This window comes from Theropithecus gelada, chromosome 13, assembly GCF_003255815.1.
Source record: "Theropithecus gelada isolate Dixy chromosome 13, Tgel_1.0, whole genome shotgun sequence".
In the NCBI taxonomy this organism is placed as follows: Eukaryota; Metazoa; Chordata; class Mammalia; order Primates; family Cercopithecidae; genus Theropithecus; species Theropithecus gelada.
In genome coordinates this window covers 19,571,234-19,591,989 of record NC_037681.1, presented here as the reverse complement: position 1 = coordinate 19,591,989, position 20,756 = coordinate 19,571,234, and the positions used below count along the sequence as shown (strand labels likewise).

The 20,756-nt window shown below is 51.4% G+C and overlaps 1 protein-coding gene across 1 annotated transcript in view; it reads left to right on the top strand.

Annotated features, from left to right (window-relative positions):
- Positions 1-341: 341 nt before the first annotated feature.
- CNNM4 (cyclin and CBS domain divalent metal cation transport mediator 4) overlaps positions 342-20,756 on the top strand; it is a 47,437-nt gene continuing 27,022 nt past the window's right edge. Inside the window, exon 1 of the mRNA XM_025354863.1 lies at positions 342-1,844. Coding sequence (XP_025210648.1) covers positions 443-1,844 — 1,402 coding nt within the window. The 5' untranslated portion in view covers positions 342-442. The remainder of the gene's footprint in view (positions 1,845-20,756) is intronic.

Below are 20,756 nucleotides of genomic sequence, written 5' to 3'. Positions count from 1 at the left end.
GCAGGCTGCCGGGACGGAAAAGGAGCCTCGCACGAGCGGCCGGGCGAGGCCGAGGAACAGGAACGGCGTGGCGAGGAGACCAGGTCCCGGAGAAAGAGAGCCGACCCCACGGGCAGAGAAAGGCGGGGAAGGGCGCGGAGGCGGAGCACTGGGCCTGTCCCCGCCCGCGGCTCTCGCGCTCCGGCGCGGCTCCACCTTAAGCGTCTGGACCCCCTTAAGGGCAGGGGCTGGAGCAGCGCGCCCCGGGGGCGGGGCCTCCAATGCAAATGAGGGGCGTGGGCCGGCGGGGCGTGGCGGGCGGGGCGCTGACCTGACGTCAGGCTCGTGGCCCGGGCAGTTGGCTCGGCGGCAGCGGAGCGGCCGGAGCGGCCGGAGCGACGGTGCGGAGCGGGGCCGCGCGGCGTGGCGCGGGGAGCGGCGGCGGCGGCAGAGCCAGAGCAACATGGCGCCGGTGGGCGGGGGCGGGCGCCCGGGCGACGGGCCGGCCCGCGGGCGCCTCCTCCTGGCGGCGCCGGTGCTGCTGGTGCTGCTGTGGGCGCGGGGGGCCCGGGGCCAGGGCAGCCCCCAGCAGGGCGCGATCGTGGGCATGAGGCTGGCGAGCTGCAACAAGTCGTGTGGGACGAACCCGGATGGCATCATCTTCGTGTCCGAGGGCAGCACCGTGAACCTGAGGCTGTACGGCTACAGCCTGGGCAACATCTCCGGTAACCTGATCTCCTTCACCGAGGTGGACGATGCCGAGACCCTCCACAAGTCCACCAGCTGTCTCGAGCTCACCAAGGACCTGGTTGTCCAGCAGCTGGTCAACGTGAGCCGCGGGAACACGTCCGGCGTGCTGGTGGTGCTCACCAAGTTCCTCCGGAGGAGCGAGAACATGAAGCTGTATGCACTGTGCACCCGGGCCCAGCCCGACGGGCCCTGGCTGAAGTGGACGGACAAGGACTCACTGCTCTTCATGGTGGAGGAGCCTGGGAGGTTTCTGCCTCTCTGGCTGCACATCCTCCTCATTACGGTGCTGCTGGTGCTGTCGGGCATATTTTCTGGCCTCAACCTCGGGCTTATGGCCCTGGACCCCATGGAGCTGCGCATCGTGCAGAACTGTGGCACCGAGAAGGAGAGGCGCTATGCCCGCAAGATTGAGCCCATCCGGCGCAAGGGCAACTACCTTCTCTGTTCGTTGCTCCTGGGAAACGTGCTGGTCAACACCTCCCTCACCATCCTTCTAGACAACCTCATCGGGTCCGGCCTCATGGCGGTGGCCTCCTCCACCATTGGCATTGTCATCTTTGGGGAGATCCTACCTCAGGCCCTGTGCTCCCGACACGGGCTGGCTGTGGGTGCCAACACCATCATTCTCACCAAATTCTTTATGCTGCTCACCTTCCCCCTCAGTTTTCCCATCAGCAAGCTCCTGGACTTTTTTCTGGGCCAGGAGATTCGCACTGTTTACAACCGGGAGAAGCTGATGGAGATGTTGAAGGTGACGGAGCCGTATAATGACCTCGTGAAAGAGGAGCTCAATATGATCCAGGGTGCCCTGGAACTCCGCACCAAAACCGTAGAGGATATCATGACCCAGCTCCAGGACTGCTTCATGATCCGCAGCGATGCCATCCTGGACTTCAACACCATGTCGGAGATTATGGAAAGCGGCTATACCCGCATCCCTGTGTTTGAAGATGAGCAGTCCAATATCGTAGATATTCTCTACGTCAAAGACTTGGCCTTTGTGGACCCGGATGACTGCACCCCGCTCAAGACTATCACTCGCTTCTACAACCACCCGGTGCACTTTGTCTTCCATGACACCAAGTTGGATGCCATGCTGGAGGAGTTCAAGAAGGGTAAGGCCGCATGTAGTTCCCCTGGTTCAGTTTCCTCGAGATGCCTCTTGTCCCCTGGCGTGTTTTGTGTCTGCTGGCTTTAGTGTTCTGTTTGTGTGACTCTGTGTCCGTTTGCCCATCACTTCCTATGCCTCTGAGGTGAACGATTTTGGAGCAGGAGACCCATTCTCAAGTGTCTGCCATCTGCCAGGTAGTATGCTGTGTGCTCCTGATGAATCAAAGCTGAATAAGACACACTCGCTCCCTTGGAGGGCTGGAGCAAGGCCTCAGGGAGCTATTGAAGCAAGACAGAGTAAGATGCCTGAAAAGAGGCCAGGGTGATGGAGATTTAGAGTATGGGGTGGAGTCGAGAAGGGGCTGGAAAATTGGGGAATTCACAGGGGAAGGTGCTTTTGAGGAGAACCTTAAAATGTGGAGAGGCTTGCTGCTTGAGACAGAGGGAACCCCGCAAGCAGAGAACCCGAGTGGCGAAGCAAAGGTGTGCTGGTGGCCTAGCGGGTGGTCCTGTTTCTTGGGCATAGTGGTTCTGATGCTCAGTTGTCAATGGCTGGAGTCGTTTGGGGCCTGGTGGTGGATGCTAAGTTTGCTCCCAGCGTGGAGCTGCAGGTTTTTGAGCAGGGGAGTGATGTTACTGGAGGTGCCAACCCACAGAAGCAGAACTGGGAGGTCTCTCATTGGCTTGCTGCTCAGAACAATGCCAAGTGGCGCTTTCGACTATTCAGCAGACGCAAGCAGATTAAGTTTTGGTAATTGTCCCGTCTTTCCCTGGCGCCAGCATCAGCTTCCCTCCAGTGGTCTGCCGGAAATCTTCAGCTGCCTTGCACTGCCTTGTGTTTTTTTCTCACCTGGGTTCTTGGCCATTTCGCAGGTAGTTAGAGAGACATTTGGAGGGTTTACTCATCAGCCTCAAAGCTCAAGGCACACTCTCCTTTTCTTCCAGCAAAATTTTCCTCCCACCTCTGCCATTCAGAAACCCTCAAAGTGGCAGTAAACAAGCCAATTATGGAGTGGAACCCTCCTAGGCTGGCTGAAGGAAGTGAGGAGGCAGAAAGGGAAGCTCTTTTTTAAAGGAATGGGGGTGAGGGGCTCATCCCAAACTTGAGGACTTTGCTTTCTAACCACCCTCCCAGCCTTCATTCTTGTAGTAGAGCTCCTGCTGGCTGAGGCCGCTCAGGCCGACCTAGGACTCGGAGGGACTTCGGAATCCTAGCAGGCAGTGAGCTGGCAGGTGTTTCTGTAACAGAGAGTGGAGGACAGCTTTGGAGTGGGATAGGCAGGAGCTGGCTTTGCCAGGTTTGGTCTGAAAAGATGCTGGGGTCAGGGCCAGGGTGGTGGGTTGGTATCCTCTTAAGTTCAACAGACTGAATCTCAGCATCGGAGCTGAGGACCACTTGAGTAAAGTAAGCTAGAGTCGGGGAGAGCCCTGGGGAAGGTGGCTTCCTGCAGAGACTGGAGAGACAGATGCCTGGTGGTGAAGGCAGAGGCTGCGGTGGGGCGGGGGTGGAGGCGGCTTTGGGAGTGCAGAGCCAGGGATCAGGTTTTCCCAGGTACCCGAGCCTGGGACAGGAAAGCAGTGAGGATCTGTGCCCCAGCCCCACCCCAAGCCTTGGGACCTGAAGACTTCTCTTATTGCTTGGGAGGGAAACTGATTAGGACCCTCCAGGGCAACTTCCTCCTCACTGCCTCTGTGGTGTTTGGGACTGTGGCTTGTGACACACCCAATAGCACCTTCTCTCAATTCAGTTGGGAATCTGGATCCAGCCAGTATGGATTGGTCTGACCAGTCTCCCAGTCTTGATCAGCAGGACTGAGCTCTCTTGGTTGGGAGCCTCCTGGGTCTTGAGAGGGCTGTCTTTGGGCTCTGTCTTGTCAAGTGTCCTTTCATTAAGTTCGGAAAACAGAGCTAGCATCTCTTAGGCCAGAGCAGAGCTCTGCTGAGCCAAAGTCCCCAGGTCAGTTTACTCCAGGAAAGTCTTCTCCTTAACAGAGGCCAGTCGCCTGAGGCCAAGCCCTGCAGCAGTGCTGGTAATCCCAGGGAACTGCACACAGGCTGCCCAGGAGATGGTGATAGTCCCCGCTCTCCACCCCCCATCCCCAAATGAGCAGGCCCTGTGGCTTTATGCCATCACTTACTTCCCCATTCTCAGAGGTCTTGGAAAACCAGTTTTAACTCTTTGCTCACTGGGTTCCCTGCAATGTGGTCTCTTCCAGACCTTCCAATCTGGTGTCCACCTTCTTAGTCTGAGATTGCCCAGGACACAGCACACACCTAGTGTCCATCTGCAATTTAAGAGTTTCGCCTCAGTGTGCGTTGGCTCATACCTGTAATCCCAGCACTTTGGGAGGGCGAGGTGGACAGATCACAAGGTCAGGAGATTGAGACCATCCTGGCTAACATGGTGAAACCTCGTCTCTACTAAAAATACAAAAAATTAGCCGGCCGTAGTGGCACATGCCTGTAGTCCTAGCTACTCGGGAGGCTGAGACAGGAGAATCACTTGAACCTGGGAGGTGGAGGTTGCAGTGAGCCCAGATCGTACCACTGCACTTCCAGCCTGGGTGACAGAGCAAGACTCTGTCTCAAAAAAAAAAAAAAAAGTTTCTTTAGGAGTCTGGTGTTGGTGGTGTTGGGAATGCTTTTTTTTTTGGCTAAGAGAAACAAGTCAGCAAGGTTAGAACAGCTGGCATTGTTTTATTTGTTTGTTTGTTGTTTTTTGAGACGGAGTTTCGTTCTTGTTGCCCAGGCTGGAGTGTAATGGCACGATCTCGGCTCACTGCAACCTCCACCTCCCGGGTTCAAGCGATTCTTCTGCCTCAGCATCCTAAGTAGCTGGGATTACAGGCATGTGCCACCGCCCCCGGCTAATTTTATATTTTTAGTGGAGATGGGGTTTTTCCATGTTGGTCAGTCTGGTCTGGAACTCCTGACCTCAGGTGATCCACCTGCCTCGGCCTTCCAAAGTACTGGGATTACAGGCATGATCCACCGCGCCTGGCCTTTCAGCTGGTATTGTTAACAGCACCAGAGTCAGAGCTGGGGTGACTGTCTAGCCCAGCATCTCTCTCTGAGGGTCTGTCCTGGACCCTCCTCCACCCCAGGTTGGGCAAGGGCCCTGAGCCTAGCTTTGCCAGAGTCCTTCTGCCCCACAAGTAATCCTGTTTTAGGGCCTTTATATTCTTTCTTTCCCCTCTCCAGCATTATAAGCTCTTTGAGGGTAGAGGCCATGCCTTCTTAAGTGTTTTCACTACTCAGTGCTTGGTAAAGAGACGGGTCTCCAGTAAGTGTTGGACAAATGAATGAACAATGGATGACTGTCTGGCAAACCCCATTGACCTTTTTGCTGTTCGTTTTTTCTTTTTTTTTTTTGAGACGGAGTTTTGCTCTTATTGCCCAGGCTGGAGTGCAATGACACCATCGTGGCTCACTACAACCTCCTCCTCCGATTCTCCTGCCTCAGCCTCCCGAGTAGCTGGGATTACAGGCTCCCACCACCACGCCTGGCTAATTTTTATATTTTTAGTAGAGATGGGGTTTCACCATGTTGGCCAGGCTAGTCTTGAACTCCTGACCTCAAGTGATCTGCCCGCCTTGGCCTCCCAAAGTGCTGGGATTACAGGTGTGAGCCACCGCGCCTGGCCCTTTTTGCTGTTCTTGAACACACCAGGATGTTCCCACCCTGGGGCTTTTGCCCTGGTTGTTTCCTTGGGCTGGAATATTCTTCCCCAGAAGTCAGTATGGCTCACTGTCTTCCCAGGTCACCTCTCAGTGGGGCCTTCCTGCCACTTTGTTTAAAACCGCACCCACCATCCCACCCCAACTTCCTAATCTCCCCTGCCCTGTGCTGATGTCCCCTCTTCTCATAGCACGCATCGCTCTCTAGCATCTGTGTAATTTGCTGATTTACTGTGTTGTCTACTGTCTGTCTCCTTCCACTGGCATATAAGTTTCAAAGGGCAGCTCTCTTTGTTTTGCTCGTCAATGTATCTCTAGCCCCTAGAAAGGTTCTTGGCACATAGTAAGGCCTCTGTCCACGGCACCGAGTGAGAAAGTGAGTGAATGAATACCTGTCTGGTTTGGCAAAGGATCCTTCCCATTTTAATAGTGTTAGAATTCTAGGAGCTGATGAGGGCAAAGAAAAATGGGTGTTGTGCACTTACCAAGTTCAGAGTTCCATCCACACAGGACAGACAGGAGGAGTGCCTGGGATGACATGTCGGGGACTGAGAGGTAGAGTTTGGGGCCTTGAATGTGATGCATGGTTCCCCACCACGTGCCTCAGTTTCCCTACCAATAAGTGGTCTTTGACCACTGGGGGTTTACACAGCTTCCCTCGTTAGATGAGTCATGAATGTGCTCCTGCACACTTAGAGATGGGCTAGGGGCATCGGTGCAGAGGTGGTGGCCGAGCGTCCCTAGGAGTAAGGCAGGGGGTACAGCCTTGCAGCGCTTCTGTCTCCCGGCTCACGGCAGTTAGTGCCAGATATCTGTGGAACCCCATGCTGCGTGCAAGACGTGATGCTAGGTGCTGCAGGACCACAGGAGTAAGATCAAGAGTTGGTGAGACAAGCCCTCAGGCCTGAGTCTCCTGTGATTTGAACCTTGGCCCTTCCGCTTAAACCTTGCCTAGAACTGTTTGCAGTACTGGGTGTTGTGGATGGGTTTGTCCAGCTTGGAATCTCAGAACAAAGGCACCTCCAGTTCCTCCTGTCCTAGTTTGTGTTTTGCCTTCACCACTCTCCCAGACCCTGAAGCAAAGTAATGAAGGAAGAGGGCAGGGCCGCCCACCTTCCAGCTTCTAGCTGTGACCCACCCTCTGGGACACTCCTTCCCTCCCAGGTACTTAGCTCATCTTTAAACACCTTATCTTTCCCACCCACCTTATAACCACCTAGACCCTGTACAGACCTGGGTGTAACTCCAGCCAGCCTGGTCACTGACCTGTGAGTTGGCCTTGGACCTGTTACTGCTCCTCTCAGCAAGTTAGTGTAGTATAAATTGGTGAGAAAAAGCTAGAAATATTCTCATTAAAAACTCCTCCCGCGGAGCTTGCAGTGAGCTGAGATGCGGCCACAGCACTCAGCCTGGGCGACAGAGCGAGACTCCGTCTCAAAAAAACAAAAAACAAAAAACAAAAAACTCCTCCCGGCTGTGGCTCACGCCTGTAATCCTAGCACTTTGGGAGCTCTTTGGGTGGGTCACTTGGGGCCAGGAGTTCGAGACCAGCCCGGCCAACATGGCAAAACCCCATCTTTACTTAAAAAAAAAATGCAAAAATTAGCCGGATATGATGGCACATGCCTATAATCCCAGCTACTGGGGTGACTGAGGCAGGAGAATCGCTTGAACCCGGGAGGCAGAGGTTGCAGTGAGCTGATACTGTACCACTGCACTCCAACCTGAGCGACAAAGCAAGACTCTGTCTCAAAAACAAAACAAAACAAAAAACCCATATTTTCATCTAGGCTATGTCAGATTTTCCCACCGACTTTTTTTTTTTTTTTTTTTTTTNGGGTAAAATAATACTTTTTTAAAAATAAAAGCTTTAGAAATCCTTTCAGACGGACTCTTAAGTCACTAGCCTTTTCATATGAGTTAGGGTATCAGGGGCTATATATGGTACTGTGTTATGTAGAGGTTCAATTTAGAGTCAGAAGAATTTATCACTAAGCACTGTAAGACTAGAAAGGTACTTTATTCTCAGGGCTATAGTTTTGTTGATCCAAATAAAAGCACTTTTTTTTTTTTTTGAGACGGAGTCTCGCTCTGTCACCCAGGCTGGAGTGCAGTGGCCGGATCTCAGCTCACTGCAAGCTCCGCCTCCCGGGTTCACGCCATTCTCCTGCCTCAGCCTCCCGAGTAGTTGGGACTACAGGCGCCCGCCACCGCGCCCGGCTAGTTTTTTGTATTTTTTTTTGGTAGAGACGGGGTTTCACCGTGTTAGCCAGGATGGTCTCGATCTCCTGACCTCGTGATCCGCCCGCCTCGGCCTCCCAAAGTGCTGGGATTACAGGCTTGAGCCACCGCGCCCGGCTGTATTTTTTTTTTAGTAGAGACGGAGGGTCTCGATCTCCTGACCTCGTGATCCGCCCGTCTCGGCCTCCCAAAGTGCTGGGATTACAGGCTTGAGCCACCGCGCCCGGCCCCTACCAACTTTATTTTATTCCTGGAACAACTTTATAAAGTGAAGAAAAAACACTGCATGATTTTTGCATTCACTTTTGGTTCCTGTCATCTGACACACCTTAGGTAGCTTATCCTCCCCACCCCGCACTCCCTTCCGCACCTGCTTGTTCTTTCGTTTGTTCAACCAACAGTGACCGTTTTGAAGCCTGTGTGTCAGACACTGTGTTGGCTGTGGGGAATCAGAGATGAATAAAACTGCCCCATTCACAGAACTCACAGTCTCCCGAGGAGAGAGACACATGAACAATGCCTGGCTACGCAGAGTTCACAGATCGGGTGCCGTGGGGCTGAGGGAGGGCAGGCCTGCGAGATGCTTCTGAAGTGAGAGTAACTAGACTCATTGGTCCTTATGGAGACCTGGGAGTCAGGGCCAGGAAGTAGCTGTGAAAGTCTGAAGTTTCTAGCTTAGGACTCAGGTTGATGATGTCGTTTAACTGTAGTCGGGAGAGGAGGACGAAGAGACAGTTGGGTGAGGGCAGAGGGAGGTGAGTGGTGGTAATGAGAATGGTGGGACCCATCACTGAGCTCCTTCTCCGTGCCCAGCATTGTTTACACTAGGGCTTCTCACACTGGACTGCCTGGACATTTTGTTAAAATGCAGACTTGAACTCAGTGGGGCTGAGTGTGGCCTGAGAGTCTGCATTTCTGACAGGTTCTCAGATGATGCCCATGCTGCTGGCCCCTGCCCGCACCAGTGTGCCATAACATCTAGGCAGGCTTGCAGGGGAAAATGCCCACGTGGGGCTGGGGAGCAAGGCCAGGACAACACTAAAAGGTTTAAGAGTCAGCCAAGAGCAGGCAGAACGGGAGAGAGAGCTGCCGGGCACAGTGGCTGACGCCTGTAATACCAGCACTTTGGGTGGCTGAGGCGGGTGGATCACCTGAGGTCAGGAGTTTGAGACCAGCCTGACCAGCATGGCGAAATCCCGTCTCTACTAAAAATACAAAAATTAGCCAGGCGTGGTGATGGTCGCCTGTTATCCCAACTGCTAGGGAGGCTGAGGCAGAAGAATAGCTTGAATCAGGAGGCGGAGGTTGCAGTGAGCCGAGATCGCGCCATTGTACTCCAGCCTGGGTGACAGAGTGAGACACTGTCTCAAAAAAAAAAAAAAAAAAAAAGAATGTGAGAGAGAGGAAAGGACAGTGCAGGGGATGTCAGTGTGTAAAAGCTGGGCTGGGGCGACTCCTTGATGGGGACAAAGAGAACCAAGGGGGCACGGTATTCGGGAGCCTCCTTGTAAGGTCCGATGGGGTGAGGACCACGCACAGACTGTGGGATGGGACCTTAGGCTGTGGGGTGCCCAGCGAGAGCAGCCTCAGACAAGTGGTGCCCGAAGGCAGCTGTGCACAGGCTGTCCGTCAGCCCTGCCTGGTAATAGCCTCAACATGGTGCTTTGATCTCGAGAAGCTGCCCAGGGGCAGGTGTATCTGAGAGTGACACGAGCTGGTTGATACTCTGGGTGCAGGCAGAGGTCCCAGCAGGGACAGCTGACAGAGCTGTGCCCAGGCTCCTTCTCACTTTCCCTTTAGTGCAGTGCTGTGGGAAGGGAACATGGGCATGTGCAGGGGCCCGGTGTGTGCCAACCGGCGGGCAGCTGCACCTCCTTCCTGGCTGGCCCCGCGCAGCCTATGGGCTGATTCCCAAAGAGGAGCCAGAACTGAGGGGAGACTCACGTGTCTTCACTTGACAGTTTTCTTCCCAGAGCTCTGGTTTGCGCAACGGAAGGCACTGCCGTGCATCGAGGCCGTAATAGGTTCGTAGGTTATTCTGGTGTTTGCTTTTCAAACATCTCGTATTTTTAACTAGGAAATCCCGCTCCAGTGTTTTTCTGCTCACCTCTGGTCAGGACGGGAAGCACCGAGCAGATGTTTAACGTTGAAAATGGGTGAATACGTAGGAGCGCAACATCAGGGAACGGCCCTGCAGGATCAGCAGGGGGCCCTTAGGAAGGGGAGGCCTGTCTTGTAAGTAAAAGTCTGGGAAGACATTTCAGCGGAATCTGCCAGGGTGGGTAGACACGGCGTTTTCCACTCTGGTACGTGTTGCCCTGGGAGAGCCTGGACAAGACCCGAGGGCTGAGGGGTGAGCCTCGCCGTCCTCCGCAGCAGCTGTGGGGGTGTGGCTCGGGCCTCCCAGGCTGCTTCCCATCCCTTTCTAGAGGGACTTGGGGGTGCGGATCCCTGGGTGCCATCTCTCTGCCCCCCTCCCACATGAACCTGGTTCACTGAACAGCAAGGACATCTTTGAGGGGAAGGAAGCCTGGCCCCTCTGAAGGAGTCGCTACTACAGGCCTCCAGTCTCCTTGAGGGCAGGGGCCAGCATGGTTGTCCCGCACTGAGCGCTGGCTCCTGAAAGGCCGCACAGTCATGGAGAGTGTGTATGGAACTGGGCCAGGCCTTCATCGCTGCCTTGGTGACTGATTTTCGCAGAGCTTCCTGGTTCCTTCTCCCCAGCCTGTGGGGGATGGACAGGCTGTCTCGAAGCCTTCCTGTGGTCTTAGGGATTCTTGGAACTCAGCAGAACTGACTCTGAGATGGGTGAAGGTGCTAGAATTTCCAGAAGTACCCGGCTGGCCCTCGGCTGAGGGGGTGGGAAGCAGCTGGCCAGTCGCTGCCATTTGCTCCAGCCCCTGTGTCTGCTGCCACACCCGCCCTGCACCTCTCTTACCCCTCTCCTTTCACGAGGACATCCTGTTGTGAGAGGGTCGGAGGCTCCATAAAGGACCCCTGGCTTATGTCATAGGCTAGAGCCTGGACTCCTTACTTCTGTGCCTATTCCACTGTTAGAGGATTTTCTGTCTTTCTTTTTTATTAGTGTTTATTATTTGTCCGTAGCCATAAAAGAGATACATCTCATTGCTGGAACTTGTCTCTATTCAAAACAAAACAAAACAAAACAACAAAACAAAAACCTTATAACAGACAGCATGGCTCGGTGCAGTGGTTCACACCTCTAATCCCACTACTTTGGGAGGCTGAGGCGGGTGGATCACCTGAGGTCAGGAGTTCGAGACCAGCCTGGCCAACATGGTGAAACCCTGTCTCTACTAAAAAAATACAAAAAAATTTAGCCGGTCGTGGTGGTGCACGCCTGTAATTCCCAACTACTTGGGAGGCTGAGGCAGGAGAATTGCTTGAACCCGGGAGGCGGAGGTTGCGGTGAGCCACGATCGTGCCGCTGCACTCCAGCCTGGGCAACAGAACCACACTCCATCTCAAAAAAAAAAAAAAAACACAAAGAAATCCTTGTCTGCATGCTTTTTGGAACACAGTTTAGATGGGTTCTTCAGATTTCCCGCTGATAAGACATGAAATCCATTTGATCCCCATCATCCTTTGGGAGTCTCTCAGAGCATCTGCACCAGGACAAGGGCTGGGCAGTGCTGTGTGCCTCTGCGGGAGGGTGAGCCCAGAGGCTGGCTGTGCAGCTGCTGGTTTGTTTTGCTGGGGGTTAAACTTGGTGTTGCTGGAGCATTCCCCAGAGGTTACGGTCAGAGTTGCTTCCATGCTGCAGGGCTGATTTACTGTGAAGGGGTAGGGTTGTTGCAGGACTGGTTTCCCAGGCTCTCTGAAACGCCTGGTCTCTGGCCAGGAGGCAGCCTGGAGCCTCAGTGCAAGGAGGATCCCTCCCCCACCCCAGGTAGGGCCACTCCCACCTATGTGCGCACCCACACTAATACCCCCACATAGGCACAGGCAGGCACTCACACATGCATGCACACACATACACACACACTCATACCCCCACATAGGCACAGGCAGGCTCACTCCCACCCATGCACACACACACTTATACCCCCCACAAAGGCACAGGCAGACACTCACACACACATGCGTGCACACACACACACCCTTCACATAGGCACAGGCGGGCTCACTCCCACCCATGCACACACACACACTCATACCCCCCACACAGGCGCAGGCAGGCACTCACACACACACGCGCGCACACACACACTCCCACCTCCCAGATGCACAGGCAGGGCCACTCTCACACGTTCACACCCACCTGCTAACCCCCATGTGCACACACAGGCTCTCAAACGCCCACGTTTATGCACACATGCACTGTCACCAGGAGTCTTGCCTTAAACTGAAGCCTCTCTCTCATGAAACTTTCCTAAGAATTAGAAGTCAGTTTCAAAAATTAGTAAATGCTTGTACAGTGTAATTTATTTCATGAAACGCCCAAAATAGTGACTTTCTCTTCAGCTGCTAGTGATCTAGTCATCCACGTTGATGACTGTGTCCCTCTCAGACCTTGTTGTGAGGACTAAGTGAGGTAAGGTGTGCAAAGTGCTTAGCCCTGTGCCCAGCACTGTATAATCGTGTGGTAAATATTAGTTATTTTTAAAATTATTATTGCTGTTATCCAAAAGGTGCCCCAGTTGGCATTGATGCCAACCTGTGGCCACAGCGGTTCTCATACACTGTCTCTGTTGGCAGGCTGCCCTGCTGTTCAGGGTGGTGCCTTTTTTGGAATTATAAATACACTGATACACCTTCTATGTACCCACAAAAATTTAAAATTAAATGAAATGGCTAGGCACAGTGGCTCATGTCTGTAATCCCAGCATTTTGGGAGGTCCAGGCGGGCAGACCAGGAGTTTGAAATCAGCCTGGCCAACATGGTGAAACCCCGTCTCTACTAAAAGTACAAAAATTAGCCAGATATGGTGGCGTGTACGTGTACCTGTAGTCCCAGCTACTCAGGAGGCTAGGGCTGGAGAATCCCTTGAACCCAGGAGGTGGAGGTTGCAGTGAGCCAAGATCACACCACTGCAGTCTGGCCTGGGTGATAGAAGACTCCATCTAAAAAAAAAAAAAAAAGTAAAAGTAAATATAGAAAGCTTATTAAAAATAAATAAATAATGACACTGAGCTCAAAAGAACTCTCTATATAATTATATGCTAATTCAGATGCCATCTTATCTGGACCCCAGTGTATGTAGTCAGGGTCACAGAAGGCAGAGCTCAATGGAAAAAAATGAAAGTGAAAGAGGAAATTCTCCTCACTTCCTTAGTTTCCCCCACTTCCAAAATGGGGAAAGTTAAGCCCGCCGTCCTGACCGCCAGCGCATCCGTGTTCCCACTGCAGGAGCATCATGTGAGGGCTGCCCTGTGGGCGGGGCAGGGGAAGGAAGGAGCACAGCCCTGTTTGCCAGTCACGCGTTTTCATTTCAGCTTCACTGGTCCTCTGCTGCCTCCCAGGTGTCTCAGGGAGGGAGGGAAGAGGCCACCAGCTGAGTCTCTGTTCCCTTGGAGCCCCATCTTGCCTCTGCCACAGAGATCTGTGGTCACTTGGAGGCCAGGAGTTTGAGGTTACACGAGCTATGATTGCATCACTGCACTTCAGCCTGGGTGGCAGAGTGAGACCCTGTGTTTAAAAGTTTAAAAAAAATTAAAAAGTTAAAAAAAAAAAAAAAGAACAGGAAATGCATGTGCCTGTAGTAGTGGTTAACATTAATGGAGTAATTATTTAATCCTCCAAGTGCTGTAGATGGGAAACTGAGGCTCAGAGAGGCCAACAGCCTTTCCCAGTCACATGACAGCTGAGTGACAGCCTCAGGCTATGTGGCTCTAGAAGCCATGCTGTAAAGGACTATGCAGTGTCTCCTTGCAGTGAGATTGCAGCTGGTAAGACAGAGAGCAGGCCGGGCGCGGTGGCTCACGCCTGTAATCCCAGCACTTTGAGAGACCAGGGCGGGTGGATCACCTGAGGTCAGGAGTTTGAGACCAGCCTGACCAACATGGCAAAACCGCATCTCTACTAAAAATACCAAAATTAGCTGGGTGTGATGTGTGCCGGTCCTCCCAGCTACTTGAGAGGCTGAGGCAGGAGATTCGTTTGAACCCAGGAGGTGGAGGTTGCAGTGAGCAGAGATCGCGCCACTGCACTCCAGCCTGGGAGACAGAGTAAGACTCCATCTCAAAAAAAAAAAAAAAAAAAAGGCCAGAAGATTGAGAGTTTCCAGTAAGTTCAGGCTAAAAAATGCTAAAAAATGTTCTGTCAGTTTTCGATTTTGTTTTTTTAGGTAAACTTTTTGTTGATGCATAATATAGAGAAAAGTGCATAAATCATAAGTGTACAGCCTGTGTACAAACACCGCTAACTGCCGCTGAGCTTGAGTAATAAAACATTACTCGCACCCTGGAAGCCCACCCCTGACCCCATGCACCCTCCCAGGCCCTGCCCTGCTCCCTCAGTCATCCTGGGTCAATTTTTTTCTGTTTCTAAACTTTTGTAAGGGAATCATATCGTATGTACACTTTTGTGTCTGGCTTCTGCTGAACGTTAAGAGTCTGAGCTTCATCCACGTTGTGTGTAGCTGTCATTCATTCCTTTTTGTTGCTGTCATAATATTCCCTTATATAACCAATAATATTGTTGATGGACATTGCATTGTTTCCAGCTTGGGACTATTACAAATGACGCTGCTAAGAACATTCTTGTGCGTGTATCTTGCTGAACATATGAAGGCATTTCTGTTGGGAATATGCCCGGGAATGGAATCTGTAAGGCACAGGGACAGTAGAGATGAGAGTTTTCCAAAGTGCTTGTATCAGTGTTCACTCCCATCCCCACCAACTCTGGTCTTGTCAAGTATGTGTATATGTGTTTAATGTTTGCCATTCAGGTGTGTGCATGGTTGTGTCTCGTTGTGTTTTGTTTTTGTTTTGAGGCAGGATCTCTTCCTGTCATCCAGGCCGGAGTACAGTAGCATGATCACAGCTCACTGCAGGCCCAACCTCCCAGGCTCAAGCAGTCCTCCCACCTCAGCCTCCCAAGTTGCTGGGACCACAGGTGTGGGCCACCGCGCCTGGCTAATTTTCAAATTTGTGTAGAGATGTGGTCTTGCCTTGTTGTCCAGGCTGGTCTCGAACTCCTGGCCTCAAGCGATCCTCCCTCCTCAGCCTCCTAAAGTGCTGGGATTATGGGCTGGAGCCACTGTGCCATTGTAGTTTTATTTTATTTTATTTTTTTGAGATGGAGTTTCGCTCTGTCGCCTAGGCTGGAGTGCAGCGGCGTGATCTCAGCTCACCACTACCTCCGCCTCCCAGATTCAAGTAATTCCTCCGCCTCAGCCTCCCGAGTGGCTGGGACCACAGGCCACGTGCCACCATGCCCAGCTAATTTTTTGTATTTTAGTAGAGACGGGGTTTCACCGTGTTGGTCAGGATGGTCTCGATCTCCTGACCTCGTGATCCACCTGCCTCGGCCTCCCAAAGTGCTGGGATTACAGGCGTGAGCCACCGTGCCCGGCCGCCATTGTGTTTTTTTTTTGTTTTGTTTTGTTTTGTTTTGTTTTTGAGACGGAGTCTCGCTCTGTCACCCAGGCTGGAGTGCAGTGGCGCGATCTCGGCTCACTGCAAGCTCCACCTCCTGGGTTCACGCCATTCTCCCGCCTCAGCCTCCGAGTAGCTGGGACTACAGGCGCCCGCCACCACGCCCGGCTAGTTTTTTGTATTTTTAGTAGAGATGGGGTTTCACCATGTTAGCCAGGATGGTCTCGATCTCCTGACCTCGTGATCCACCCGCCTCGGCCTCCCAAAGTGCTGGGATTACAGGCTTGAGCCACCGCGCCCGGCCACGCCATTGTGTTTTTTAAAAATTTACTTTTATTGATACCTAATAGCTATTTTCACAGTACGTGTGATAATTTGATAGATTCATGTAATCAAATCAGGGTAATGGGAATATTCATCACCTTGAGTTATCTGTTCTTTATTCTTGGAGCATTTGAATTATTCTCTCCTAGTCATTTTGAAATGTAAAATTGACTAGTGTTAACCATCGTCACCTGCTGATCTGTGGGGCATCAGGTCTAATTTCTTCTAAGTGTATGTTTGTACCCATTAATCAACCTCTTTTCATCCCCCTCATTGTGGTTTTGAGATGGAGTCTCGCTCTGTCGCCCAGGCTGGTGTGCAGTGGTGCATCTCGGCTCACTGCAAGCTCTGCCTCATGGGTTCGAGCAATTCTCCTGCCTTAGCCTCCTGAGTAGCTGGGATTACAGGCATGAGCCACCACACCAGGCTAATTTTTTTGTATTTTTAGTAGAGATGGGGTTTAACCATGTTGGCTAGGCTGGCCTCGAACTCCCGACCTTGTGATCCTCTTGCGTTGGCCTCCCAAAGTGCTGGGATTACAGGCGTGAGCCACTGAGCCCAGCTTCATTGTGGTTTTAATTTAGATTTCCCTAGTGAATTATGATATTGAGCACATTTTTGTATGCTCATTGTCCATTTGACTCTTCTTTTCATTGGTGTCTGTTAACTATTTTCTTTTTTTCTTTTTTTTTTGAGACGGAGTCTCACTCTTGTTGCCCAGGCTGGAGTGTAATGGCACAGTCTCGGCTCACTGCAACCCCCGCCTCCTGGGTTCAAGCAATTCTCCTGCCTCAGCCTCCTGAGTAGCTGGGACTACAGGAGCGCGCCGCCACACTCAGCTAAGTTTTGTGTATTTAGTATAAACACAGTTTCACCATGTTGGCCAGGATGGTCTCAATCTCTTAACCTTGTGATCCACCCGCCGTGGCCTCCCAAAGTGCTGGGATTACAGGCGTGAGCCACTGCGCCCGGCCTGTTGCCTGTTTTCTAAGAGGTTGTTTGCCTTGCCTTTTTATTTCTTTTTTGAGATACAGTCTCTCTGTCACAGGCTGGAGTGCGGTGATGCCGTCATGGCTCACTATAGCCTCAACTTCCCAGGTTCAAGCAATATATTCCACTTTACAACCTCCTGAGTAGCTGGGACCACAGGTGTGTGCCACCACACCTAGCTACTTTGTGTATTTTTTTTTTTTTTTTTGAGACAGAGTCTAGCTTTGTTGCTCAGTCTGGAGTGCAGTGGCACGATCTTGGTTCATGGCAACCTCCACCTCCTGGGTTCAAGTGATTCTCTTGCCTTAGCCTCCTGAGTAGCTGGGATTACAAGTGCGTGCCACCACACTCAGCTAATTTTTTATATTTTTGGTAGAGATGGGGTTTCACTGTGTTGGCCAGGCTGGTCTTGAACTCCTGACCTCAGGTGATTCACCTGCCTTGGCCTCCCAAAGTGCTGGGATTACAGGCATGAGGCCCCGCACCCGGCCGAGACTGGGTGATTTATAAATAGTTTATTTGTTTGGCTCACAGTTTCGGGGGTTGGGAAGACCTAGATGAGGTTTTGCATCTGGTGAGGCATCGTGCTGTGGCACGCACGGTGCTGGCAAGAGAAGGGAAAGTGAGTGCACGCCAGGGGGCAGACTCCTGTGCCATCTTCTAGAAACTGTACATTTATTTTTCGCATTTAGATCTGTAATCCTTATGGAACTTATTTTTGTTGTTGATGTGAGTTAGAGGTTAATATTCTTTTTTTTTTTTTTTTTTTGAGACGGAGTCTAGCTCTGTCACTTAAGCTGGAGTGCAGTGGCGTGATCATGGCTCACTGCAAGCTTCACCTCCCAGGTTCACGCCATTCTCCTACCTCAGCCTCCCAAGTAGCTGGGACTGCAGGCGCCCGCCACCATGCCCGGCTAATTTTTTACATTTTTTCAGTACAGATGGGGTTTCACTGTGTTAGCCAGGATGGTCTCAATCTCCTGACCTTGTGATCTGCCTGCCTTGGCCTCCCAAAGTGCTGGGATTACAGGCGTGAGCCACCGCGCCCGGCCGATATTCTTTCTTTAAAAGCTGAATGGAATCACTTGAACTCAGGAGTTTGAGACCAGCCTGCACAACGTGGTGAAACCCTGTCTCTACCAAAAATACAAAAATTAGCTGAGTGTGGTGACCTGCACCTTTGATTCCAGCTACTTGGAGGCTAAGGTGGGACAGTCGTTTGAGCCTGGGAGGCAGAAGTTGCAGTGAGCTAAGATTGTGCCATTGCCCTCCAGCCTGGGCGACAGAGCAAGACCTCGTCTCAAAAAAAAAAAAAAAAAAGGTCCATATGATACCCAGGACTTTGTATTGAAAAGATCCGTTTTCTCAGTGGACTGTGGTGACATGCAGGTCTCTCTGGACTCTGATTTTTTTTTTTTTTTTTTTTTTTTTGAGACGGAGTCTCGCTCTGTCGCCCAGGCTGGAGTGTAGTGGCCAGATCTCAGCTCACTGCAAGCTCCGCCTCCCGGGTTTACACCATTCTCCTGCCTCAGCCTCCGAGTAGTAGCTGGGATTACAGGCGCCCGCCACCTCGCCTGGCTAGTTTTTTGTATTTTTTAGTAGAGACGGGGTTTCAGCGTGTTAGCCAGGATGGTCTCGATCTCCTGACCTTGTGATCCACCCGTCTCGGCCTCCCAAAGTGCTGGGATTACAGGCTTGAGCCACCGCGCCCGGCCTGGACTCTTTGATTTAATTGATCTGTTTCTTTTTCTTTGCTCCAGTAACTATATTGGCATAATTGCAGTAATTTTATAATAAGTTTTGATATCTGGTAATGTTAAGCCCTTTGGTCTTCAAGATTGTCTTAGCTTTTCTTAGCTTTTTACCTGGGAATTTTATGGAATCGCACTGAATCTACAGATCAAGTCAAAGCCTTGGCATTTTTTTTTTTTTTTTTTTAGATGGAGTCTTGCTCTGTCGCCAGGCTGGAGTGCAGTGGTGTGATCTCGGCTCACTGCAACCTCTGCCTCCTGGGTTCAAGCGATTCTCCTGCCTCAGCCTCTCGAGTAGCTGGGACTACAGGCACGTGCCACCATACCCAGCTAATTTTTGTATTTTAGTAGAGACGAGGTTTCACCATGTTGGCCAGGCTGATTTCAAACTCTTTTTTTTTTTTTTGTGATGGAGTCTTGCTCTGTCACCCAGGCTGGAGTGCAGTGGCGTAATCTCGGCTCACTGCAAGCTCTGCCTCCCGGGTTCACGCCATTCTCCTGCCTCAGCCTCCCGAGTAGCTGGGACTACAGGCACCCGCCACCATGCCCAGCTAATTTTTTGTGTTTTTTAGTACAGATGGGGTTTCACTGTGTTAGCCAGGATGGTCTCACTCTCCTGACCTCGTGATCCACCCGCCTCGGCCTCCCGAAGTGGTGGGATTACAGGCATGAGCCACCGCGCCCAGGCAAGAGACAGGGTCTTGTTCTGTTGCCCAGGCTAGAGCGCAGTGGCACAATCATAGCTCACTGCAGCCCCAAACTCCTGGGCTTAAGTGATCCTCTGCCTTGGCCTCCCAAAATGCTGAGATCACAGGCTTGAGCCACCATTCCCGGCCCTGCTTACAGTTTTATTTTGAAGGATACACATAGGACAAGGCTTGGTCAGTCCTAGAAGAGCTTCACGTCCTCTGCCTGTGGTATCAGGGCACTCTCTCTAGATATGTTAATGTATTCACCAACCAGGAAGCTCAGTGATCTTTGGGGTCCAGAGTTTTTATCCAGACCTCATTACATACACATGTTTGATTAAGTCATTCACCACAGGATTGAACCCAATCTCTAGACCCGTCCCTCCCCTGGAGGTGGGACAATTCAAAGCCCAGACTGGGTAATCACCTGCTTGGTCTTCACCATGTTGCCGGGGCTATTCTGGAACTCCTGGGAAGGCTTTCAAAGTTGATCATTTTATATGATTTTGCTAGGGTTTTTTGTAGATTTCCTTTATCAGATCAAGGAAGTTCCCTTCTCCCCTTAGTTTGCTAAGAATTTTTATGATGAATAGGTGTTGAATTTTGTCAAATGCTCTTTTTGTATCTGTTGAGATTATTGAATAACCTATTTTCTTTATTCTGAAATACACTGATTGATTTTTGAATGTGAATCCCAAATTTATTGCGTAACTGGAGTAGAACTAACTTAGTGATATTATTCTATTTACACTTTGCTATATTTGATTTGCCAATATCTTTCTTTAGAATTTTGGCATCGACCAGGCGCAGTGGCTCACGCCTGTAATCCCAGCACCTTGGGAGGCTCAGACGAGTGGATTGCTTGAGCCCAGAAGACCCTGTCTTTACTGAAAATAAAAAAATTAGCTGGATGTGGTGGCATGAGCCGGTAGTCCCAGCTACTTGGGAGGCCGAGGTGGGAGGACCATTTGATAAGTCCTTATCTTTTAGAGATACATATTGAAATATTAAATATTTGCAGGTAAAATGTGTACATGTTTACAGATAAAACCTGGGTTTTGCTTCAAATCAGTGAGTAGAGCAAGTGGGAGTAGAGAAGAAGCAGGGCTGGCCATGAGGAGCTGTTAATTGTCAGGTGAAGGTGTAATTAGATTATTATCTCTACTTTTGTATATACTTGATATTTTCCATCGTAAGAGCTTAAATATCTAGAGACTATTAGCTAAATGGAAAATCAGAGGCCTGAAGACCTGTCTCCAGGGTGAGGGACCAGTCTTAGAGTCCCCATCATCAGTCTGTCAGTAGCTTCACCCTCTATGGGCTTGTGTTAAAGGAAGAAGGCTATCTGTAGCAGAAGTCCCATTTCTGTATCCCAGCCTGACCACCCTTGTGGTGTGACCCTGGGCGTGACTTCTCTGGGCCTTAGCTTCCTCCGAGGAAGAGTGGGATTGGCAGTAGATGCAGGGCATCACTGTCCTGGGAACATGGTCACCCTGACAGGTTGGTGGCAGAGGGAGGTTGACCCCATGTCCTGTGCGAAGAGGCTGCTGAGGCACAGATATCTTTATGGGGCTATTTTTTCTTTTTGAGATAGAGTCTGGCTGTGTCACCAAGGCTGGAGTGCAGTGGCGCAATCTTGGCTCACTGCAACCTCTGCCTCCCGGGTTCAAGCGATTCTCGTGCC